Genomic DNA, 24,795 nt, shown 5'->3' with positions numbered 1-24,795 from the left:
CTTTTCTGTTTGAGGGTTATTCCTGGCATAAAGTTAGCATTTCCAGGTTATCTTTTTTATTGCCTGATATAATCTTGGCCCTCTGAGATGTGGCCTAATGAATTCAGTTAACACATCTTGCCCATAATGAGAGCTCTGATGAATAGTTAGCTATGGCAAACACAAGCCTCTCAGTAATAAGATGATTCCGTGAGAGTTGACCTTCCAGTGACAGGAAGGGTTCTGCTCTTTAAAACCCCATTTTGGGGCTTTTCTCTCATCTTCTGAAAACGCAGGAGAGAAAGAAGTCAAGTTAATATCAGATATCTGTTGGGGGGTGGGGAACATGGTTTTGTGTGAATCTATATCTTATTGACCTGATCAGCTGGTCAATTTCCCTGGCCTAGTATGGAGTCTCCTTTTTGATATCTGTGACAGTGTATGATAGCCACCTCTTTTGGCATGAGGACAGCGTTCAGGAGTTTGCATGTCTCCTGAAGGAGGTTTCATGTCTTTATTGGAGGAAGCCCTTTCTCTTTCCATCTGGCCCCATGGGTGTGGATAATCAAAAAGGCATACTTTTGAGTCAGTATAAAGTTAGCATTTTTTTCTTTGGAAAGTTCAAGGACCTGGGTAAAGACTATTAATCTTAGTTTTTGAACAGATTTACCTGCCTAGAGGGGATTTGACTTGATGACCTCATATAAAGTCACTGTTGCACACTCAGAATGGCATTGTCCATAATCCATGAAGCTGCTTCCATGTAGGAAGAGTTCCCAATCTGTGTGGTCAAATGTCTAATTCATCAGGTTAGGTCCACTAAAAAAGACAGCATTGAGAACTTCTACACAGCCAGGCTTAAAGTGCTGTAATCCCAGCACTTCAGGAGACAGCAACAGAAGTTCAAGGCCATCCTTAGCAACTTAATGAGATCCTGTCCCAAAACAAAAACAAGACTGGGGATGTAGCTCAGTAGTAGAGCACTTGTCTAGCATGCTCCAGCTCTTTTCAATCCCCAGTAACCCCCACCCTCCCTCCCCCCAAAAAAGAAGAAAAACTTCCACACAATTTTGGTGCATTAATGGAGGCTGAGGCCCTGTGGACAGCACCATAGCTGGGTTTAAAGTTGACATCATTTGACAAGCCACATTACAGTCATCTAACAATATCACCTAATATTTACCTAGCTTCTCAGCAGTTAGCCAGTATCTACTCTTTTGTTCCAGCAAGGTTAACATCTGATGTGACATATTATAGAAATTGACTGTCCAAGTGTAAAATTTTCAGCTTCCTTTGGTACATCACGAATGGCTGCTACTGCCCCCAAGACAAGGAGTCCATCCCTTGGGCGTGTAATCTAATTGCTTTGATAAATAAACTACAGGTTGGAGAACTCTTCCCCAGCAACTGAATAAGAACTTCCAACACAATTTCTTGTCGTTCATGCACAAAAAGTTAGATGACTCTTTTTTAAGGCAGTCCCAAAGCGGGGGCAGACATCAATCCATCCTTCAGAGTTTTAAAAGTATTTGGCATTCCTTTGTCCAAATTAATGGCTTAAGGTCTTTCCCAATTAGAGTCTCATATATAGGCTTTGCTATAAGCCCAAATTTAGCTATCCATGTTCTGCAATAGCCTGCCATCCCCCGGGTCCCCAGGATCCTTGCAACTGTCTACAGTTCTTGGGGATCTGAATGCTGGCAATAGCCTTTTTCCAGTCAGTCTCTAGGCTTCATCAGTCTTTGGAACCCCAGATGAATAACTTGTTCTTTGTAAATTTGCACCTAAATGAGGTAGTGAAGAGTCCAAGTGGTATGTTCTCAGCCAATTTTATAAGTCAAAGTGGTTCAACAAGTCATCTACATATTGTATCAGAGGTTCAGTTGCAACATTCTCAAATCATTAGCCATCTTTTTTCCAATGATCATGATTGAGTTTTTGAACTCCTAAGGAAATAATCATGACTTGGTTTCAAGCAGGATACAAAAAATAATTTTGGATCAAGGACAATGAACCATCTACATTCTTATGGTAGAGTATTTAGAAGAATGTAAGCATTAGGCACTGCAGCGTGAATTTCCTGGATAGATTGTCTTAATAACTTGTAAATCTTGAGCAAAATGATACTTTTCCAGTGTAGCCTTCCTTACAAACACAATGGGAGACTAGCAAGGTCATAACTAGCTTCTGCGTTTGACTAGCTGCATTTAAGGAAGTATAAATTGGATTCCCTCTAGGGCCTCCCACTACAAAGAGTACTAAGTGGGGAGATGGGACACTTCCCTTTAAAAGAACCTTAACAGGCGAGGCATTTTTATCTTTGTCTGGAGTCCCGTTGGCCCATACTACCTGGCTGATAAGGGGCATTAGCTCACCCTCTGATGACCCCTCCTGCATTAAAATCAGCTGAAGATTAAGTGCCTGTTTGTGAGGCACTTTTACCTGCATTTGTCACTTCTCTGGGAAGAAGGTCACTTGAACATAGATTTTACAGATCAAGTTTCTCCCCAACAATGAAACTGGACTTTCTGGACATAGGGAAAGCTGTGAGTTAGGTGAGGTCACCTAGTTACCTAGCTGCACTCCAGAGGCTGCATAGGAAAGCCTGTCGCTGAGTCTGTTTACTCCTTTTTGTTAAAGAGGTTGTTAAAACTGAATACATAGTCCTCATGTCAATTAGGAAGTATATGGGTTTCTCCCCCACTGTCAGTTGTACCTGGGGCTCCCGTGGGGAAATAATTATTGGATCCAGAAATGTCACAGGAGCCTCCAGCCCTCTGTGTTCTTCAGCAAAGTTGTCATCAACTTGTACCATCTTGATGCTTTGGCTCTTTAATGAGCTAGTCCTTTCTATTTTTTTTTTAATATTTATTTTTTAGTTGTAGTTGGACACAATACCTTTATTTATTTATTTGTATGTGGTGCTGAGAATCAAACCCAGGGTCTCATACATGCTAGGTGAACACTTTACTGCTGAGCCACAACCCCAGCCCCAGAACTAGTCCTTTTTGTTTAAGAGATTGGGGCAGTTTTTTTTCAAGTATGTGCATTGATCCTTTGCTAAGGGCCTCTTCCTTTTCAGGTAGGACCTTCAGTTCCAGGTTTTTAACCCTAGATGCTTTGAATGAACATGCGACTTGTTTGGCTTTTGTTTATTTCCTGGTCATTGTAGATCTTGCCCTAGCCTATTTTCACCAACTGAGAAGGGTTCATGCCATAGCCCAATCCATTTTCTGTAAATTTTATCTAATGTCAGGGTCACTCTGCCCAATGAAAACCATATTGACTATCCATACATTCTCTGGGGCTTCTGGGTCTAAGACAATATATTGCCTATATATAATATTCTTTCCAACTATACTGAGGTCTTCATTTGCCCCCTGTTGTAATTGCAAAAATCTTAAGCTCAGGTACCCCCCATATTATAACCCTTCTATGATTCTTTTGGCATCCTTCCAGGATACACTTAGAATAGTGTTCCATTTGATATTAGTCATTGTCATTTGGGTCCCAGTTTGGTTTCACCAGTAGTATTGCAACTCTTGGATTCAGGGTACTTTGAGGGTCAACCTGGTAAAAGACTTGTGATTTCTTATTAACCTTACTTATGATGAGGCTCCTCATACCTGCAGTCAACATTATATCAAGCAAAACATGTATATCAGCCCAAGTAGAGCCCTGGGTGGCAAAAATGATAGTAAAGACTTTCACCATGATGGGAGTGGGTAGAATTTTTCTAATTTAACAAGTAGGGGGTAAAAAATGGGACAGAAGTCTAAAAGTAGCCCACTGATAAGCTGTTCTGCCAGATACTGTCTCAGTGGGAATTGCCTTGCCCAGTTCACATGAATATCCTGATCAAATTGGCTGCCCTGATGGGCCTTAAAGTAAGAGATCATTTTAGACTCATCAGCATCCATCAGTCTCTGTATTATCTTTTAGCAAAGGCTTTGGCTTTGATGTCAGGAACCTTAATACCATAAGTTTGCCCATATCCCTTTTTTTTTTTTTTTTTTTTTTTTTTTTGTGGTGCTGGGGATTGAACCCAGAGCCTTGTGCATGCGAGGCAAGCACTCTACCAACTGAGCTATATCCTCAGCCTTCATCCCCTCTTTAAAATAATCTGGATTATATAAAATCATAAAAGATTGTGAAATGCAGGATCCCTTTCCATTTTCTTGATCTTTGATGAAACAGTTCTAACTGTAAGATAGTATAATAATTCAATGACCTATTGGAGGGCCATCTTTCTTTTAAGTGTAGTACATACATAGGCCAGATTGTATCATTTTCTTTGTTAGCTATAATTAGATCGATCATCTAAGATTTTCCTAGGGGAGTTACTGACAGATACAAACTTAGTATTTCCTATTGTTATACAAATTACAATGGCAATCTCCAGTACCTTGGCTCTTCTCTGTACCTAATGTCTCTTCTTAATATTTGGTACCGTAGTTCCTATATGATTTCAAATTTCCCTGTGAAAAATCAAATGGCCTAAGCCCAGAATAACCCAAAAGAGCTCAAATGACAAGAAAGAGCATAATCCTATCAGGATTTACTAGGGATCTCAATCTACAGGCCTGCAAATCCCATTTCTCTTCTTTACCAAAGAGTGGTAGAAAACAACTTATGCTGGCTCAAAGTTAAAAGATAAGAATAAATAAATAAATAAATAAATAAATGTAATTTCAGCAGCTGGATGGAACAGTTCAATTTTTCCTCTTTTGGAGTCAGCTGGCTGTGAGTGGCTAACACACAAAGGCTGTGCTTCTCCTGGCATGGCTTGGTTTGTTGCTGGAGTTTTAGGGCGAAGGCCGCAAGACCATGTGTTCTAATGGACTGGGCTCAGTCAGCTGTCCCAAGATGCCAATCAGAAGCAGCAGTGAAGGTGGGAAAGGAGCTTTAGTGGTTGTTGGCTGCACTGGCAAGAACAGATGAGACCTCAGTGACCTAAAATCCACCTTCAAGGAATTGACAAGAACTTTGAGATTTTATAGAAAAATGAACAAAAGCAAGGATCAGGGCTTTGCAGAGTTGGGGGATTTCCATAGTTGATAAAGCAGGTAATCTTGGTCAGACTATGCTCTGGTTGATCTTTATCTCAGGATCAGTTAGGGTCTTTTTGGTGATAAGAAAGGTGCTGTTACTTGGGTATAATTTCAGTTTTTGCCATTTACCCATCAGATCTGTTGCTCCTGATATCCAAGTTGCTGCAGAAGAGACTAATTCTAGAATTTGAAGGAGAGGGTGGGAGTCAAAGACACAAGATGTAGTCTGGGAGACAAAGTAGCGTTAGTTGAGTCAGTGACAGGGCCCTCCTTCATCATATTTTACCTTTAAAAAAGTTTGCTAGTGCATGCTAATCATGTCAAAACAAGAAAAACAGTGGACCTCAACAGTTATCTTTTGGGATAAAGTGGTATGTGCACTATTTGAAATTGAATTAAATGACAAAGCATTGTCTTTATTATGTAATGGTGCTAGAATTGTGCTGAAACAATACAGGCCATGTGACCAGATCAAGCAGCCACCACAATGTTCTCAACTTAGCGGAAAGTAATGGTCAGAAAAACAAGAAAATTTAAAAGCACACCATGTCATCAGTGCAGAAATGTTTACATAATATAAAAAGTGAGGCCACAAGCGAAATAAGTCTCCAAGTAGCTCATTTTTAGCCAAGCAAGAAAAGCCATTTACCAATGGTTACTGAATTAAGTTGTATTTGATTGTTGCAGCATAAGAAATATCACTAGAAAAAATTGTTCCACATGTCTTTAAGTAAGAACAGTTGTCCGAAACTTGGAGAGCACAATCAATAACAATTAAAGATAAGTCAAATGCATGAGGCACTGGGTTCCATCCCCAGCACGAGGGAGGGAGGGAGGAAGGAAGGAAGGAGGAAATCTTCAAAGAAGAGAAAATAGTAATTCAGTATAATTTAATGTTTTAATCTACTAAGATATATAATGGTTAACAGGGGTAAAAATATCTATGAGCAGAAAAAAGCTGAATTGAACAAATTTATAAAACTTGAGAACATGTCGAGCAGTTGTGGTTATTAGTGGTATTAATCATTGTCAGAAACTTTTGTGGAAAATATTTGAATCTAATGTGTAAACTTGCAGTGTAAACCATGAACTTCACTTGCTTTTGTGGCTGTAACCATTATTTTTTTGTGATTTTTTGTCAGAAATAGAACTTGAATTCCTGACTTTCCCATACAACAGAGCAGCTAGATGACTTGGTAACAGCGAAGTTTTGCAGTTTGGGGGCTTAGAGCTGAGACCAAAATTTTTTTGAACAAGAACTTCTTCCCTCAACCCCTATTATTGAACATGAACAGCTTTGGAAATCAGCTTTTGCTAAAGACTTAATATTGTTTCTTCATTAATTCAACCCAAAATTATAAGGCAAACACGTAATTATATGACAGATTATACTGCAGTAAGGCCATTTTGACAACTGTTAAATGTCAGAATCACTGGTAATGTCAGATGGCTTTATATACTCCCCATGCTATCAAAAATTAAAACAAGGTCTAAGATCTCCATTCCTTCATAAAATGTGCATCAGATATATTTTCTGAGCTCAATCTACAATTCCAGTAGTTCCATTTCCTACTCTATCTCCACTTATTATAGATTTGTACTCTTAAAAAATAATTATTTTACGTAATGAGTCTCTTGGGGAAAGAAGACAAACATATTTGCCATCTTGAACTACTAATAAGCATAAATCTGCATGGACTTTTTGATGATTTTGTTTTAGGAGAAAATTCAATTTTGCTACTAAGATTAAGCAACTATTCCTAAAATAGTCTTATTCATTCATTGTCTCAGGCGGTGACCTCAATGTTGAGGCTGCCCTCACATCAAGAAGTTCAGTGTGGTATTGAAGAGAGAGACAAACAATTATAATGCAATGTCCTAAATATGGTAATAGAGATGTGTACCAATGCTATGGGAGTATAGAGGAGCAGTGGCCATTTTCATAGGGGAGTTAAATGAAGACTTCACTAAAAGAAAGTATCTGAATGGGATCTTAGAAGTTAGAACCCAAAGTTCTCCAGGTTAGGAAATGAGGAAAGCACAGCACACATACAGGCATGGAAGGGTGATAGGAAGTGCTTACAGGTGGCTATATATATTAGGAGGAGTGCTGGGAGGTGAGGCGAGGATGTAAGTTATGGACAGATTATGAAGGACCCATTTAGTGTGCCCTGAAAATCTGGTTTGGGATGCAAATCCCAGAACAAGTTTAGAGGACAGTTGGCTCAGAAATTCAGGTAATATCACATCCTATCAAGTCATTTACTTTTGGTGATAAATCAGCCTATGTAGTAAAAACATTTTCCATCTATTTGCTTATGTTTCTTCTTTACTCAATATATTTATAATATAAGAACTAAATTATGGGCTGGGATTGTGGCTCAGCGGTAGAGCGCTCACCTAGCACAGGTGGGACCTGGGTTCGATCCTCAGCACCACATAAAAATAAAGGCATTGTGTTGTGTCCATCTACACCTTAAAAATAAATATTTTTTTTAAAAAAAGAACTAAATTATAACACCTACTACTTGTGCAAATTGAATTGAGACCTTAACAGTATAGGATTTTAGAAGTGCTTTTTTTTTTGGTTTGGTTTTTTTTTTTTTTTTTTTTTTCTCTTTTTAAGAGGAAAGATTTATCTTAGAAAGTTTTGAAATGGTCTAAAAGATGATTTTGTCTTCACAAACTAAAATTGTTTTTACAGATTGCCTATTCAGTTAGCAAGTATTTGCAATTTTCTGAAATCTTTAATTTTCTTTGTTTTTTAGTGGACAGAAGATTGTAGAAAATCAACTTATCCTCCTTCTGGACCAACGTGAGTAAACATATGGTCAGAACTCACTTTGACCTGTGTAGAGATTTTTTTTTTTTTAATGTACTGTTCTGTCCTGAAAATAACAATAGTGAATAGAAACTAAAGTCATCTCTTCCCATCCTGAGACAGTTTGGTTTCCTTAGATGTGTGTCTTATGCATGTGACCAACATATTAGACAAATAAGAAAACAATCCATGACTAAAATATACACTTCTGACTTGTCAAAGTCATAGGAAAGGAAAGGATTTCCATTTTTCACCAGAGGTAGGGATCATCAAGCATTTTTCTCATCTGCGTCAAACGTAAGGCGTATATCAAGCTGAACTGTGATTCTCCATTATACTTGGGTATAAGCCTCTAAATTATACTGGAACAGATAAGCCTAGGAGCTCATGTGAACGAACCATTTAAGAAACTACCCTTGGCTCGATAAAGCTGTTGAGGACAAAACAGAAAACAGAAGAGCCAATGCCATGTTTTAGTGTGTCTGACATTGTTTTTAGTCTTAATTTTGGTCTTTCCAAATGCTTAGGGGTGAAATGGGCCTATGAGAGAAACATAATAGCTCACAGGTCTAGAGGGTACAGAATGTAGGGAACAAAAAAAGCGGGGGAGGTATAGGGAATAGTTATCTTTCCTGTTCTTCCTTCTCACTGAAAGTAGACAATTGGGGGTTGGGGAGAAGCAGGGTATAACTAACCAGTAATATCAAGGTGGCATCTTCAGTTTTTGTAACATTCCAAATTATATTTGTTTATTGTTCTTTTTTAAATTATCTATTCTAAGTAGCCACTGTCCCGGTATCCTTGGGACACTGGAGGATCACCCTATATCCATTTGAATCCCATTGAGCATTTTCTTTCTACTACTCATTGAGTGCTTGGCATCCGCTCTTATTTGTACATATGTATTGTGTCATTTGAACTGGTTTCCAAGTCACCTGGGGAGCCTTGTGAGTTCAAGTAATATGATTGATATTATGATGACCTAGACATAGCAAATGTTCCACCTCAAAAATGATTAAATTATATTTATTGTTTGTTGGAAAATATATTATGGTGATTACTACTAATTGAGTACAAGTTACCATTGATTCAGTGAAGCTATAATAACAAATTCTTTTTTATATTACAGCATTATAATTATACATAGTATACGGGTTCATCTTGACAGTCGTATATTTAAGGAATTTGATTTCATTCCCCATCTCCCCTTTCTTTCTCCCCCGTTCCCCTCTTCTATTCTACTGATCTTCCTTACATTCCTTTATTTATTTATTTTTATTGGTACTTTCTATACATAAAGGTGAAATTCCCTTTGATACATTTATATATGCATATAACACGATATTGTTAAATCATTCCACATTTCTTCCCCTTCCTTCCTCCCTTTGTTCCTTTCATTCCCCTCCTAATCCACTGATCTTCCCTATATGATATCTGATCTGCCCTCTCCACCCCACCCCACACATACACTGCCTTCTTTTCCTTATTTTTTTACATATGAGAGAAAACATTTGACCCTTGATTTTGTGAGTCTGGCTTATTTTGCTAAGCATAATCTTCTCCACTTCCATCTATTTACCAGCAAATGTCATTATTTTATTCTTCTAAATGACTGAATAAAACCTCATTGTGTGTGTGTGTGTGTGTGTGTGTGTATGTGTGTGTGTGTGTGTGTGTGTATATATATATATATATATATATATATATATATGCCACATTTTCTTGATCTATTCATCTGAGTTTATTCCATAATTTGGCTATTGTGAATTATGCTACTATTAACATTAAAGTGGCTGTATCACTATAATATGCTGGTTTTGTTCTTTTGGATAAATACCAAGGAGTGGTGGTTTTATTCCTGTTGTTTTGAGGAGTCTCCACTCTGCTTTCCAGAGTGGTTGTACTAATATGCAGTCCCAGGAACAATGTATCAGTGTACCTTTTCCCCCACATTCTCTCCAGCATTTATTATTATTATTTGTGTTCTTGGCAGTTGCCATTCTGACTGGAATGATATGAAATCTCAGTGTAGTTTCGATTTGTATGTCCCTGATTGCTTGAGGAAATCATCCCACTTACAGTTTCTGGGTTTTATTTCTTTGAACTATAAGGGTCTAGTTGAGGAAGTCAGTGTCTGTACTTATATTATGGAGCATTGAACCTATGTTTTCTTCTAGCAGTTGCAAGGTTTCTGGTTTAATTTCTAAGTCTTTGATCCATTTCGATTTGACTTTGGGGCAGGTGAGAGGTAGGGATCTAATTTTCATTCTTCTACATATACATATCCAGATTTCCCAGCCCCATTTGTTTTAAAGACTGTCTTTCCTCCACCATATATTTATATATATATATATATATATATATATATATATATATATATATATATATATAAAACAGTCTAATGTTTTTTTATTAAGCCAAAAAATAAACAGTAGGTCAATGACAAAGTTGTGCATCTGCTTCATGGGAAACCATCCTTATATGTAACTCTTATTTGATTGAAATAAAATCTAAAGCAAACATAAAATTAAAAATCATATTTACATCAGGAAGTGATAAAATCTTTTGGACAGAAGAGATATTTTTGACACCTTTGTCAAGTATCAGATGGCTATAAGTAAGTGGATTTATCTCTGTGTCTTCTGTTCCGTTGTTCTTTATGTCTCTTTTGATGCCTATACCATTCTGTTTTTCCGTATAAACAGTGTAATTTGAGATCAGGTATTGTGATACCCCTGCATCACTTTTCTTGGAATTCTGGGTGTCTTACTCTTCCAGATGGATTTAAGGGCTGTTTTTTCCAGTTCTGTGAAGAACGTCATTGGTATTTTGATGGAGATTACATTGAATCTGTATATTGCTTTTGGTAGTATGGTTATTTCTATCTTCTGAGGTCATCTTCCATTTCTTTAGTGGTCTGTAGTTTTTACTGTAGAGAGCTTTCATCTCCTTGGTTAGTAATCCAGATTCTTTTGATTTACTTACCTTTATGTAACCAGTTTGGATGTTATCCTTGCGCCAGTGCACATTCCAGTTGCTCATTGATGGCCTGCACTCAGAAGATCATCCTTTCTGTCACCATTGGCACCATACTGGCTTTGATTGACTTATTGATTGCTTTACTTGGCTTATCTCATGGCCCCAATTATTGAACATTGAATACTGAACATTGAATGAATACCTTCCACATTTAAGTCCTTTTTCCATTCCCTTTTTGTGTGTATTTCACATGTATTTGTGAATTTATTGCCCTGCAAACCATAAACCTTCCCTGATCAGGTACTTAACTGATTCCACATTGTTGTGTGTGTATATGTATATGTATACACATACTAAACACATGCACGTTTGTACACATACATAATATTTATGGATGTCTCTCTCCTTGCATTGTGTTTCTTGCTGGATTTCTTCCTACCTCCCCAGCCTTGTTTTCAAAACCAAAATCCTCAGCTCTACTCTGATCCTTTTCTTTTCTATCTAAGTATATCTTGAACTCTGGGGGAAATGTGAGGCATTCATGTACCTTTAAATGATAAACTTCCTATTCCTATGGGTTCATTCTTTTCAATCCAGTGTGTAGATTTTGGTGGCATGCATGGGCAGCTGTGAGGGAGGAAAGAGACACCTGCTCATCTAGCCTGACCAGTCATATCAATGCAGAGATCCAAGAATGACAGCCAGATCACCACTATATCCATCTGAATCCCATTAAGCATTTCTTTTGTACTGCTCACTGGTGCTTAGCATCTGCTCCCTTATTTGTGTGTATGTGCTGTGTCATTTGGACTAGTTTCCAAACCACCTGGGGAGCCTTGTGGGTTCAGGCAGTATGATTAAGGTTATGATGACCTGTACTAAGTCTCAAAAACAATTAAATGATATTTATTATTTGTAGTAACAGGAGAATATACTACAGTGATTACTATTGATTGAGCACCAATGTTGCTGTGTGTTCTTTGCATATTTCATGTAATCATCTTTACCCTCATAAGGTAGATACTCTTTTACAGGAAATTGAGAAGCAAATGCTAAATACTAAGATAATTTAGAAAAATATTTAATGAGAAGTAAAATGTGGGATGATGTTAAACTTAAGTTATTAAAATAATTTTAGTCAATCAGATTTACAGTTCTCTCAAAAAAAAATTGTCATTAGTGGAGGTTTTGTTATAAAGGTTTCTGAGATCTCACCATCCCCACAAAAATCCCCTCCTATGATGAGCTCCTTCCTCCTCATTTCCTTTCTGAAATCCTTGAACCTTTTCAAGACTCTAGTCTGAGAAAGAATCAGGGGTTTATGGTAAATATAAGGGCATGATTTGAGCTTTGTTGGATGTTATGAGGGGGAAAAGAGCTGATTGGGTTCATATGTGGAAAACACATATCCTATGGCACTGCCACTAACATGGGCCACCAGTTTTGTATCATTGCTACTAGGCATGAAATCCAAATGCATGCTTGGGGGAAAGGGAAGGTTGGTAATATCTGCCCATAATAGAGGTAAGAGATTATTGAACTGTGGGACAGAATTTTACATATGAAATTATGGCCAATTAGAAAGGAATTTATTGTTATAATGAAAGCCTTTTTCAAGGATTTGAATATTATAGTATTTCATGTAGATATCACCTCTTTAAGGAAATGGGGAACTTGAAAATGCTTTGAGAAGAACAAAATTTATTCATTGCTATTTTGTTTAAATGTATGTTTCCAAAATTGAATATGCCTCTCTTTCTTATCTAAGTCACAACATAAACAACTTCTGGTTAAGAGTTTCATAAAACTTTATACATATACCAGAACCCTACATTTAGCAGCATTACTTAGAGCATGAAGTATTCATGAAGGTACAGGTATACATAGAAGCTCAGTAAATGACCTTTAGGAAATAACCTATCACCTGCTATAGATGTTAGTCCAGAAAACATTTTAATTTAAGAACCTGATAACATTGCAGCATACAATATACCCTACCTTTCTCTGGAATAGAGCTTAAGGCTATACCTAAAATCCATTGATTGAATTTTTAGGTATAGCCTTAAGCTGATAAATCATTGAATAGCACACCCTCAACAACTATTTCAGTTTGGTAAAAAGTGCCAAAAAATTATGTTTCTGTAACAGCAGAGGTAGGTATAGAATTCATCCACCAGAAATCCAGCCTAGCTCCATAGATAAGAGAGTGGACATTGCTATATCCTCATAATAGAAATTGCTATATGTAATAAGTTTAAGAGTAGGATATTGGAGAATTGAATAGTGCTTGAGCTTGCACTTGGAACAGAGGGATGCCAACTGAGGAAGGTCAGTTTGGCTGGAAGAATTGTGAAGTTTCTTGAAGCCAATTATGGGAAGCTAATTTTTGTTGCAGCTCTGGTGCTTCAGAGATGACCTCACTGAACCATCATTCAAGGTTCAGTGATTTGGCAATAGTGTCAGACAGTTGGAGATGAGTGTAGGCCTAGACTAAATCTTTGCAGATTTTTAGGAAGGAAAAAGGATAGGTATTTTCTGTCAGTAATATTTAGGTTATAGCTTTTGAGCTCTAGTTAATTCTTTCACAAAGCACGAAGTTACATTAAACTTCCAGAATGTATAATTCTACTTCGAGACTTCTGAGACTACTTAAAATTGTTTGTGCAATAGAGGGCAGAAGCAATGGGTGGAAACTGCACTTTATTTGAAAATTTTGAATTGAGTAGCTAACTTCTATACAGTTATTAAGAATATGAGTATAGTATATCCTTGTAAATGTAGTTATCTAACCTCTTCAGAAACCACTGTCAACATTTCAAGATGGTACACCTCTTTTTACAGCTATAGAGGACCGGTTCCGTGGTACACCATAAATCTTGACTTACCACCCTACAAAAGATGGCATGAATTAATGACTGAAAAGGCATCAGCGGTATGTTATGATTCTTAAATCTTCCTGATTTTACTGAATTTAACTGTTTTTTATAAAAGAACACTTAATGAAATCACCTACCAAATAGTTTCAAAGTTTGCTTTTGATACTTGCAGAGAAGATGCCATTCCTCTGTCGTTGCTTTTTTCCTTTGCATCATTTTTCTTCATAGTCTAAATAATTAAGAAGCAAATGTCATTTTAAAAGATAAAATTGTGGGGGCTGGGGCTATAGCTCAGTGGTAGAACATTTGCATCGCATGTGTAAGGCACTAGGTTCCATCCTCAGCACCACATAAAAATAAAGAAAGAAAGATATTGTGTCCATCTACAACTAAAAAATGTGTTAAAAAAAGATAAAATATGTTAGTATATTGATTGAAAATATTTTCAAGTACCACTTTAATTTTGCTCTGCTTGAGTAAGTCAAAAGTTCTGCATTTGTTTTTGTTATACCAATATTAATCTAAATTCAGCACTTCTTTATTTTTAAAAAATTTTTTTTTCAGGTAAAGATTTTAGTGAATTATCTGAAGACTGTAGTAAATTCATTTGTGCCAAGTGGAAAAATTGTACAGTTGGTGGATCAAAAGCTGGTAAGAAACATTTCCCATGATGAATTTTAAGCACATACATATATATATATATACACAGAATCCAGAAAATGCCCAGGATTTATTTGAAGGTATAAATCAACCACCTCTTCTCAAGAATTTGGGACATATTTACATTTATTGTAGATTCTGTCAAAACTTCAGAGATTTTAAATTCTGGGGATTGGTAATATTAGAGTAACAAGACACAAAGCATGGCAATTGGGCAGTTAACTGCTCTTTGTTTTTTAACAGTATGGACTATTTTACAAAGCAGTGGGCAAATACATGGATTTCCTCTGGGATTGTGGAATTAATTTGTTGCCCTTATACTTAGGTTTGTAAGTTCACATTTCAAAGCTTAGTTTGTGCCAGAGGTGTAGCTCAGGGGTTGGATGTCATGCTCAGTTTGTGTAAAGGCCTAGGTTCAATCCCCAGCAACAAAAAAAGAAAGAAAATTAGATTTAGAAAAACAAAATACTTTGCCTGAGTATATCAGGATACCTAGAGATTTCTTTTAGAAATGACCAAATGACACCTTCAACTCAGCCCTGCCTCCTGTGGAGTCCCTCAGTAGCTGTGATCCTCGAACTCAACTGGGTTGAGTGTTTCATGTGGTAATGCCATCACCAAACCGCTTTATTTCCTCCTGGACACGCAGGAAGACCCCATTTCTTAGCCTCTTTATCATTTAGATGGAACCAGTAGAAGAATATCTAGGGCCCTCTAGAACCTCCAAAGATATCCTCATTGCCTTCTTTAGACTTTTTCTTTTCAGGGGCTGAGTACCAGGGATTGAACTCGGGGACCTGAGCCACATCTCCAGCCCTATTTTGTATTTTATTTAGAGACAGGGTCTCACTGAGTTGCTTAGTGCCTCACTTTTGCTGAGGCTGGCTTTGAACTCTCGATCCTCCTGCCTCAGCCTCCCGAGTTGCTGGGATTACAGGCGTGTGCCACCATGCCTGCAAAACCTCCTTTAGTCTTTACTGAAGGGTATGGAGGGCTAGAGGAGGATTTCCATGCCCTTGGCAGATTTGGGGCACTAGTAACATTTGAGGTTGAATAATTTTTTTGTTTTGGCTACATCCCTGGCTTCTACCTGTAAAATGCTGGTAATGCTCCCTCAGCTATGACACCAAAAGTGTCAGGAGACTTACCAAATTTTTCCTGTGGGGAAGAACTGCCCTGGTTGGAAATCACTGTCCTAGAGGCTGGCTGATCTGGGCACCTCCTCCATGGGACACTTGCACCTGCCAGTCACCAATCCTGTTATCTTGTATTCTTAATTTTTGCTTCAGGCTCTCCTTTATGTTCATGCTTACTTACTATACTTCTCCAAAATGAAAGTTGCCAAAAGCAAAGGAAGAATGCCCCCCCCGCATACCCCATGTGCCCTAAGTTCCCCTCTACTCTGAATGTTGGGGGTGGGCAACATCGCACAGTGTTCTGGTACCATGCTTTAGATCAGACATTGGGTTTTAAGCCTGTATCAGTCATGCACCTATGAAACTTCTGTTTCCTTATTAGAATGATATTTACTAATAATACACATTTTATATGGTAGTTGTGAGGATTAAATGACATACTCTCTGCAAAGCATTGTGCTTGGATATAATAAATGTTTAATCAATGTTCTTGAAGTCACATTTGTGAAATTGACCAGAACATTCCACTTATACAATGCTTTGAATTCATAGGGAAAAAAACAATATGCTTAGTTAAGACACATTACCTAGTTTAAAAAAATAATACTTTTGAATTTTAAGCATATTATCTTAGCAAAAGACTGTGAACTTAAATTGTAATCTTGATATTAGTAAATAGTTGCAGTTGAGAATAAAAGTATGATGTGGGGCTGGGGATGTGGCTCAAGTGGTAGCTTGCTTGCTTAGCATGCGTGAGGCACTGGATTCGATTCTCAGCACCACATAAAAATAAAATATTGTGTCTACCTAAAACTAAAAAAAAAAAAAAAAATTTTAAAAAAGTATGATGTATACACCACTGATTTTGCTCGTGTCTGTTGTTCACTAACATCATACAGTTAATGTTTCTTAACTCAAGATTAACTATCAAAGCTGGGTGTGGTGGCACAGGCTTGTAATCCAGAGGCTTGGGAGGCTGAGGCAGGAGTATCACCTGTTCAAAGCCTGCCTCAGCAACTTAGCAAGACCCTGTCTCCAGTACAATATTTTTAGAAAAAAGGCTGGGGATGTAGTTCAGTGGTTAAGTGCCCTGGGCTCAATCCCTGGTACCAGTAAATAAATAAATAAAGTAAACAAAAACATAAAGTGAACAATTATAAATTACAATAAAAGTGTAATTTATATCATTTTCTGACTTTGTTAATAGCTCTCTTCCTATAATGTTTTTTAATAACGTTTTATTTGTTTTAACTAGTTATACCAAGTACAACAAACAGGAATTGCCCAGTTTTGTATTTCTCATTAATTTCCCAGCTATAGTTAATTTTATTTTGTAATGTCAGCTTTAAGAAACTTAATTAAACTTAAGTAACAATTAAGTTACATAATAAAACTATCAAATAATGCCAACATTAAAAAAAAATGATTATCCATCAACCATGACAAAGTGTTTTATAAATAAATAGAATAGTGCACGTCTGTTTTTGTGGGAATGTGGTATGTGCCAATGGCTAGAGGGTGAATTTGAGCAGAGATAAAGAGTGCTTTTTGAAATGTTTTTGGATTGTGGGTCATTTTGGTTCATCCACGTGGAATTTTTCCAGTTCCTTTGCTCTGGAAAATGGGGAAAGGATCAGGCAGAAAAAAACAACCTGAGAATCATGAGTCTCTGTTTAGAGGCCCAATATTTTCTGTTACATAAAAGTTTTTAGAATACATGATATAAAAATGCCTAGCTGTGGATGTAGCTAGGTGATAGAGTACTCCTGTGTTCAATCCCCAGTACAGGTTGAAAGGAAAAATAAAAAAGCTTTAAGAAACTCGTATCACTTATTGTGGTAAGAGTATCTGGACAACAAAGTATATATCAAAGAACCAGATCTCAAAAATCTCAAAAGCATACTCTTAGGTTAAATGATTGTTAATGTATTTATTTTCAGCCTGGTCTCCTTGGCAGTCTTTCTGGTCCTTTTGAAGAGGAAATGAAGGGGATTGCAGATGTTACTGAAATACCTTTAGGTAAATTTTACTTTGCAATGTATAAAACATTTAATAAATAATATATTTCTACTTAGGTATGATATACATATAGTAAAATTCACAGGTCTTAAGTATACATCTCAATGAAGTTTTAAAAATGCATCCATGCAAAGTCACAAATCAGACCAAAAGACAGAAAATTACAGCACTCCAGAATGCTCCATCATGCCCCTTTACAGAATATAGCCTCCTCAGATGAGCACTCTTCTGACTTCACCATAGATTGGTTTTACCTTTTCTTGAACTTCTTAAAAATAGAACTGAACATTTGAACTGTTGTATGTGGTTTCTTGCACAGGGAGTGTGCTGCTGTATGAGTAGAATATTGTGAATATTAATATTTTGAATACTAAGAATAAAGCAAGTATGGACATTCTTGTGACTATCTTTTAATGGACATATGTACTCATTTCTTTTGGATATATACCTACAAAGTAAACTGTTAGGTTAAAGAGTAGCTGTATAATTTTAGATTCTGCAAAACAGTGTTGTAATGTGATTGTATCAACTGACAGTGTAATATGAAAATTTTATTTTTTCCACTTGATACAAGTCCACTTGATACTTCTCCACTTGATAGTGTCATTTATATTTTAGCTACTTCTTTGAAGGTCATGATAACCCATTTTAGTTTAAATGTGCATTTTCTCTGCTAACTGAGATTATTACTTTCAGTTTGTTGACCTTTTTCTTATGTCTTTATTTCTTTATTTTTGGGAAAAGTAAAGTGTGTGTCAAGGTCTTTTCCCCATTTTTTTTTCCTTTTTTAAAAAAAATTATTTATTTTAATTCCTTGTATATGACAGCAGAATGCATTTCAATTCATAGTACACATACAGAGTACAATTTTCATGTCTCTGTACACAAAGTAGAGTCACATCATTTGTGTCTTCATACATGTACTTGGGGTAATGATGTCCATCTCATTCCACTGTCTTTCCTACCCTCATGCCCCCTTCCTCTCTGTCCCCTTTGCCCTATCTAAAGTTCCTTCATTCCTTCCATGTTCCCCCATTCCTATTATGGATCAGCATCCTCACATCAAATAAAACATTCAGCATTCGTTTTTTTGGGATTGGCCTACTTCACTTAGCATAATATTCTTCATCTCAATCTATTTATCTGCAAATGCCATGATTTTATTCTCTTTTAATGCTGAGTAATATTCCATTGTGTATATATACCACAGCTTCTTTATCCATTCATCTACTGAAGGGCATCGAGGTTGGTTCCACAATTTAGCTACTGTGAATTGTGCTGCTATAAATATTGATGCGACTGCATTACTATAGTATGCTGTTTTTAAGTCCTTTGGGTATAAGCCAAGGAGTGGGATAGGTTGGTCAAATGGTGGTTCCATTCCAAGTTGTTTTCTAAGGAATCTCCATACTGCTTTCCATATTTGTAGCACCAGTTTGCAGACCCACCAGTAATGTATGAGGTGCCTTTCTCCCCACATCCTCACCAACACTTATTATTGTTTTTATTCTTAATAGCTGCCATTATGACTGAAGTGAGATGAAATCTTAGTTTTGATTTGCATTTCTCTAATTACTAGAGATGAAACATTTGTTCATATATTTGTTGATTGATTGTATATCCTTTCCTGAGAAGTGTCTGTTCAGTTCCTTGACCCATTTATTGATTGGGTTATTTGGTTTTTTGTGTTGTTTTGTATTCTTTATGTATCCTAGAGATTAGTGCTCTATCTAATGTGCAAATGGTAAAAATTAGGCTCTGTATTCACCACACTGATTGTTTCTTTTGCTGAGAAAGAGCTTTTTAGTTTGAATCCATCCCACTTATTGATTCTTGATTTAATTTTTTGCATTACAAGAGTCTTATTAAGGAAGTTGAGGCCTAATCTGACATGATGAGGATTTGGGCCTACTTTTTCTTCTGTTAGAGTAGAGTCTCTGGTTTAATTCCAACGACCTTGATCCACTTTGAATTGAGTGCATGGTGAGAGATAGGGGCTTAATTTCATTTTGTTACATATGGGTATCCAGTTTTCCCATTTGTTGAAGAAGCTATCCTCAATATATGTTTTTGGCACCTTTGTCTAATATGAGATAACTGTCTTTATGTGGGCTTGTCTCTGTGTCCTCTACTCTGTACCATTGGTCTACAAGTCTATTTTGGTGCCAATACATGCTGTTTTTGTTACTATTGCTCTGTAGTATAGTTTTAGTTCTGGTATAGTGATGCCATCTTCTTCAATCTTGGAATGGAAATAACATAAATATTGGATTGGGGTGACAAACATATTACACTTAGTATCTTAGCATTGAGTAGAATAAAGAACATTAAATAGACAAAGTGTACTGTACATCTTTGGCTTGAATGTTAAATGGCATACCATTTTGGAAAACTATTCAAAAAATAAAATATTGTACAATGGACTTTCTCGGTAGCTCTGAACTCATTAATAGTTCTTAGCTGTCCTTTCTCACTGTAGAGATTTTAGTCACACTCTAAAAAATCTGAGCAAAATACATTTTCAGCATACAAACAAGAGCTAGATGAATCACATTATCATATTTGAGTTCCCCAAAGAAAATTAAAAATGATGCATGCCATATATTGTTTAAAATTTTGGACATTATGATGTGACATAATTCCAGCATGCCTAGAACTTGAACTCATGAAGTAGTTCCCTCTTTGAGGACTTGTTTTATTGTCATTCTAGAGAGTCCAATTGGGGGAGGGCAGCAGCCCACCAGCCAGGTGTTCAGGTACACAAGGATTAATTAGCTGGCAGCACTGAAATGCACCAAAGTGTGTCACGCACGCGCGCGCACACACACACACAGAGTGAAGATGGTAAAACTTTTCTTAAAATACATTTTTTGAGGCTGGGGGTATAGCTCAGTGGTAGAGTGCATGCTTATCATAAGTGAGTCCCTCAGTTTTACTCCCAGAACCACGAAAAGCAAAACAAATTTTTTCTTATGTTGTCATGGTTCTGTGTATTAACAAAATTTCTTCCTTTTTTTCCTCATAGGAGAAATTATTTCATTCAACATTTTTTATGAATTTTTTACCATTTGTACCTCAATAATAACTGAAGACAAAGAAGGTAAATATATACTGAGAGAAGGTGGACAAAACAGAGTACCATGGAAATGAAAAATTAGAACTTTCTAAACCCAGGTTTGCTATATACATCCTGTGTATATTATATACAGTGACTTTTCACAAGTGCACTGAAGACTAGCCTCACTTTAAGACCTCTATAATGCCTATTAAAGATTAATTCAGGTGCGCAAAAAACTTGAAAAAAGTGTTTCAGAACTAGAAACATTCTTCCTTTCCTCACAGACTACTTATGTCCTTCTAGACATATGTTATCTTCACACACGTAATGACATGTAGTTTTCTGGAGGAACAGGTAGACGTTGTTTCCATCCAAGGGACCCTATGTATAGCAGGCTCACTTTCTCATACTTTTCCTGGATGTTCCCCAGGGTACAAGAAACAAGATGACTTGCCCTGATTCACCCTCATGTTTGACCTACATTCTGGATATAAAGTCTGCCTACACCTAAACCCTTCAGGTGTCCACTGTAGGTGTTAGTCCCCGAAGGGAAGCACTGGGTAAATCACATTAGTTGAGGTTAAGACATCTGTGTCCTAGTAGTGGACCAAATAATGACCACTGATCCTATTTTGTAAAGGTACTCTGATCTTACCTAGAACCCTGAGCTCTCAGATTTTATAGGAGCCTTGCCAATGTGACAGTAACACTGATTTGATCTTGTTAAGCTTGTCATGCTATTTCTTAATTCTTATAGTTAGATGGAACAGTTGTGAATGTAATTTAACAAAATGAAGTGTTCAGCTATGATTTATAATCAGTTGAACTTTGTTAACTGCTACTGTATGTCATTCTGCTTTCTTTTAAATAGGTCATCTACTCCATGGAAGAAACATGGATTTTGGAGTATTTCTTGGGTAAGCAAGGAATATCATATGTATCATTTCTTAAGAGTAGATTGTATTACCTCTGATGAAAAGTTAAGTCCCAAATCATGCCAAAATGACCATAAGTGAAGATAACTGGATTCCTTAGTATCCAGACAACATGGCACACTTACTCCATTTAGAGTTTGTATCTGAGAAGTTGCACATGGTGAGCTGAAACTTGGACCATACTTGAAGACCACAGATGCATGCCTCATTTATTGCTCAGAAGGAAGAGGTGCACTCTTCTGTATCTGTCCTCTTGACCTTTCTGAAAAGGTCAAGGTAATTTGATGCCTAACTTTGAATCTGGGGTTCACTTTGTACAATCAGTAATATTGGGAGAGTTATTCAACTTGTGAATAAAACCACCTATACTGTAAAGTTCTATTAGTATTGCTCATTAGTGATTAGAGAGATAAAGTGCATTGTGTAATGCCGGGCTCTCATCATATTCAACATTATTATCATCATTGTTCTTAAATGTTACCAAAATTTGTCTTTTGTAGGTGGAATGTAAATAATAATACCTGGGTAGTAACTGAGGAACTGAAACCTTTAACAGTGAATTTGGACTTCCAGAGAAACAATAAAACTGTCTTCAAGGCTACAAGCTTTGCTGGCTACGTGGGCATGTTAACAGGATTCAAACCTGTAAGGAATCTATTGTTACGTAATTTTACAGATAGCTTTTGTGTTCTGATTTTACAATCTGTGAAGGGTAGAGTCCAAGAAAACAAGCTCAATTTCATCCATTTGTACTTCTTGTCACTTTTATTGGTGTAAGATCAAATGGCAGATAAGGAAATGGTTTCTGAGCGTGTCATAGATTAAAGAGCATGTGACCAGGTATCAGGGGCTGGGAGTCAAAATCTGTGATAGGGTCTGGGACTCTGCTACTTTATGGAGCTAGGCATAAATTCTTTCTGTCCAAAAAGTGTAGCCAACAATGTCCCACCTAACTTATCTCACATTCTAGGTGTGAAATGCTTGGAACTTAAAAAAAAAAAGAAAAACGAAAAGTAAAAGTCTTGCTAAGTTAAGGTGGAAATTATCATGATTTTGGTTTCTCTTAGGATTTCCCATTACTCAATCCAGGCACTTATATACCATTGTAATATATAGATAGGGTCTTAAAGAAGATGGTTGAAGTTTCTGACCATATTTTGTCTTTTTCTTAGGGGCTATTTAGTCTTACACTAAATGAACGTTTTAGTATGAATGGCGGTTATATTGGTAAGTAGAGTGTTCAGAGTGTAATGGGAATTTCTCAGCCATTTTAAGACAAGTTATGGTCTGTGCCTTCTAGTTAACTACTCCTAACCCTCTTTCAGGTTGTTTGACACTATGTGGTTTGATCTCTTCCAGGTATCCTAGAATGGATTTTGGGAAAGAAAGATGCCATGTGGATAGGGTTTATCACTAGATCAGTTCTGGAAAACTCTACAAGGTAAAGTGATTGGTTGCTTTATTACTGAATATTTAGCTAATTTTAAGTTATTCATATTAAAATACAAAAACATTTCCTAAAATCTAGCATAATATCCATTGAGAAACTATTGCAGAATTTCTTTGGTGAGCCTTTGACACTTGAATTATTCATGTTTTCTTTTATTGTTGTGTTTTATTTATAGCAAGGAATTGAGTTATTTAAAAGTATTAGGGATATGGACACTATGAAGGGCACCCATGAATTTTTTTTCTGGTACCAAAAAAAAAAAAAAAATCACTCTCCTACAAAAGAAAAATTGTAAATAAATTCTTCATTTAAATAGTAATACATATTAACCTAGAAGTTATAGTCTCCTGTGGTGCAGAAATTTTATAATAGCAGAACTGCCTTATCTTCAGCCCATATTGCAACCTCATGACTTAGAGTAAATGAGCATTGATCCTATTTTTAATAGTTTATAGGGAGTGAGTTAGTAGTCGTTTTTGATACTTCACTCCAATTTTTAATAGTCCTAACTTTCAAGATTTCTTTTTACTCCCTATCTTCTATATTGTAATTATAACACCATTTCCCTGCCTTCTGGTGCTGAATCAAAGGCAGAGATGGTAAGGCTGTAGGGTGATCTCTGGAGGACATTTCATTTCTCCTGCAAATTAAAGGGACCTTTCAAACTTCCCAATTCAGCATTTTACCATGTAGAGAGATCATTCCTTCCCAGAACCACTGCTTACCATCCTGTTTTAAAAAACATGTTCCTTCTACATTTGTTAGTTCCCTAAGTTTTCACAGAACTCAAATATTTCCATTCCAAGTCAACTAAAGATGTTTCCTGATTTTAAAAAATGTTTCTATTTAGTTATGAAGAAGCCAAGAATATACTGACCAAGACCAAGTTATTGGCCCCAGCATACTTTATCCTGGGAGGTAACCAGTCTGGGGAAGGTTGTGTGATTACACGAGAAAGAAAAGACTCTTTGGATGTATATGAGTAAGTACCTTTCTTAAAGCAAAATATGTAGAAACCAAAGCCTAGATTGACATATGTACAAGTTTAAGGCATGAAGCCTAAGAGAGAATCTCTCTTTTTGTTTCTAGACTTGATCCTAAGAATGGTAGATGGTATGTGGTACAGACGAATTATGACCGATGGAAAAGCCCCTTCTTCCTTGATGACCGCAGAACTCCTACGAAGATGTGTCTGAACCGCACAACACAGGAGGTATGTTTGCATTGCCATGGATAGAAACTGTCTCCATTAAGGATTATCTTAGTTATGGCGTTTTTCTTTGGTCTTGTATTATTCAGTATCTCTGGATGGTCCCCACTCAGTTTTTGTTTTGTTATTTTAACTTAAAAGAACAACATTTTGCTGTACTTTTCCTGTCTTACCCTAATGCTGGATACCATTCTGTGAAGTTAAATAAAAAACAGGGAAGAATTTTAAAAGGGGAGGAAGAAAGAAGAAAAAAAAGCAGTATATTATAACTGTCACTTCTGTTTCTAGCAGTGACCCCCAAGGTAAGTCCCTTGAGGGAGGCTGAGTGAAGAATCACTTGGTTTCTATTGACCCATTTGTGTGGATAGAATGCTGCTGATCAACACCTGTGTTTAATATTTATTGTTTAGTTTTTTTTCGGCGGACACGACATCTCTGTTTGTATGTGGTTCTGTGTTTAACTTGCTGAACAAAAACTGTTCTTATGTCCTAGAATCTCTCCTTTGCGACCTTATATGATGTCCTGTCAACAAAGCCTGTCCTCAACAAGGTATTTTAAAATATATATATATATAATTACTTCTAGGGAAAGAATATGGGCTTATACTTTATCTTCCCTTT

At 36.6% G+C, this 24,795-nt stretch overlaps 1 protein-coding gene across 3 annotated transcripts in view; it reads left to right on the top strand.

The window, feature by feature from the left end:
- The window catches only part of Asah1 (N-acylsphingosine amidohydrolase 1), a 70,644-nt gene that overhangs the window by 11,618 nt on the left and 34,231 nt on the right, over window positions 1–24,795 (top strand). For 2 of the 3 annotated variants that reach the window (XM_071610449.1, XM_027954687.3), the window contains exons 2-13: window positions 7,799–7,845; window positions 13,672–13,762; window positions 14,271–14,357; window positions 17,443–17,521; window positions 20,547–20,621; window positions 21,451–21,496; window positions 22,015–22,159; window positions 22,687–22,741; window positions 22,874–22,955; window positions 23,815–23,946; window positions 24,054–24,177; window positions 24,668–24,724. In XM_071610449.1, coding sequence (XP_071466550.1) covers window positions 7,799–7,845; window positions 13,672–13,762; window positions 14,271–14,357; window positions 17,443–17,521; window positions 20,547–20,621; window positions 21,451–21,496; window positions 22,015–22,159; window positions 22,687–22,741; window positions 22,874–22,955; window positions 23,815–23,946; window positions 24,054–24,177; window positions 24,668–24,724 — 1,020 coding nt within the window. The remainder of the gene's footprint in view (window positions 1–7,798; window positions 7,846–13,671; window positions 13,763–14,270; window positions 14,358–17,442; window positions 17,522–20,546; window positions 20,622–21,450; window positions 21,497–22,014; window positions 22,160–22,686; window positions 22,742–22,873; window positions 22,956–23,814; window positions 23,947–24,053; window positions 24,178–24,667; window positions 24,725–24,795) is intronic. The other variant, XM_071610450.1, reaches the window with a different exon arrangement.

The sequence above is a fragment of the Marmota flaviventris genome, chromosome 3 (genome assembly GCF_047511675.1).
Source record: "Marmota flaviventris isolate mMarFla1 chromosome 3, mMarFla1.hap1, whole genome shotgun sequence".
NCBI lineage: Eukaryota > Metazoa > Chordata > Mammalia > Rodentia > Sciuridae > Marmota > Marmota flaviventris.
The sequence above is the reverse complement of the archived record's forward strand: the minus strand, read 5'-3'. Positions and strand labels throughout refer to the sequence as shown.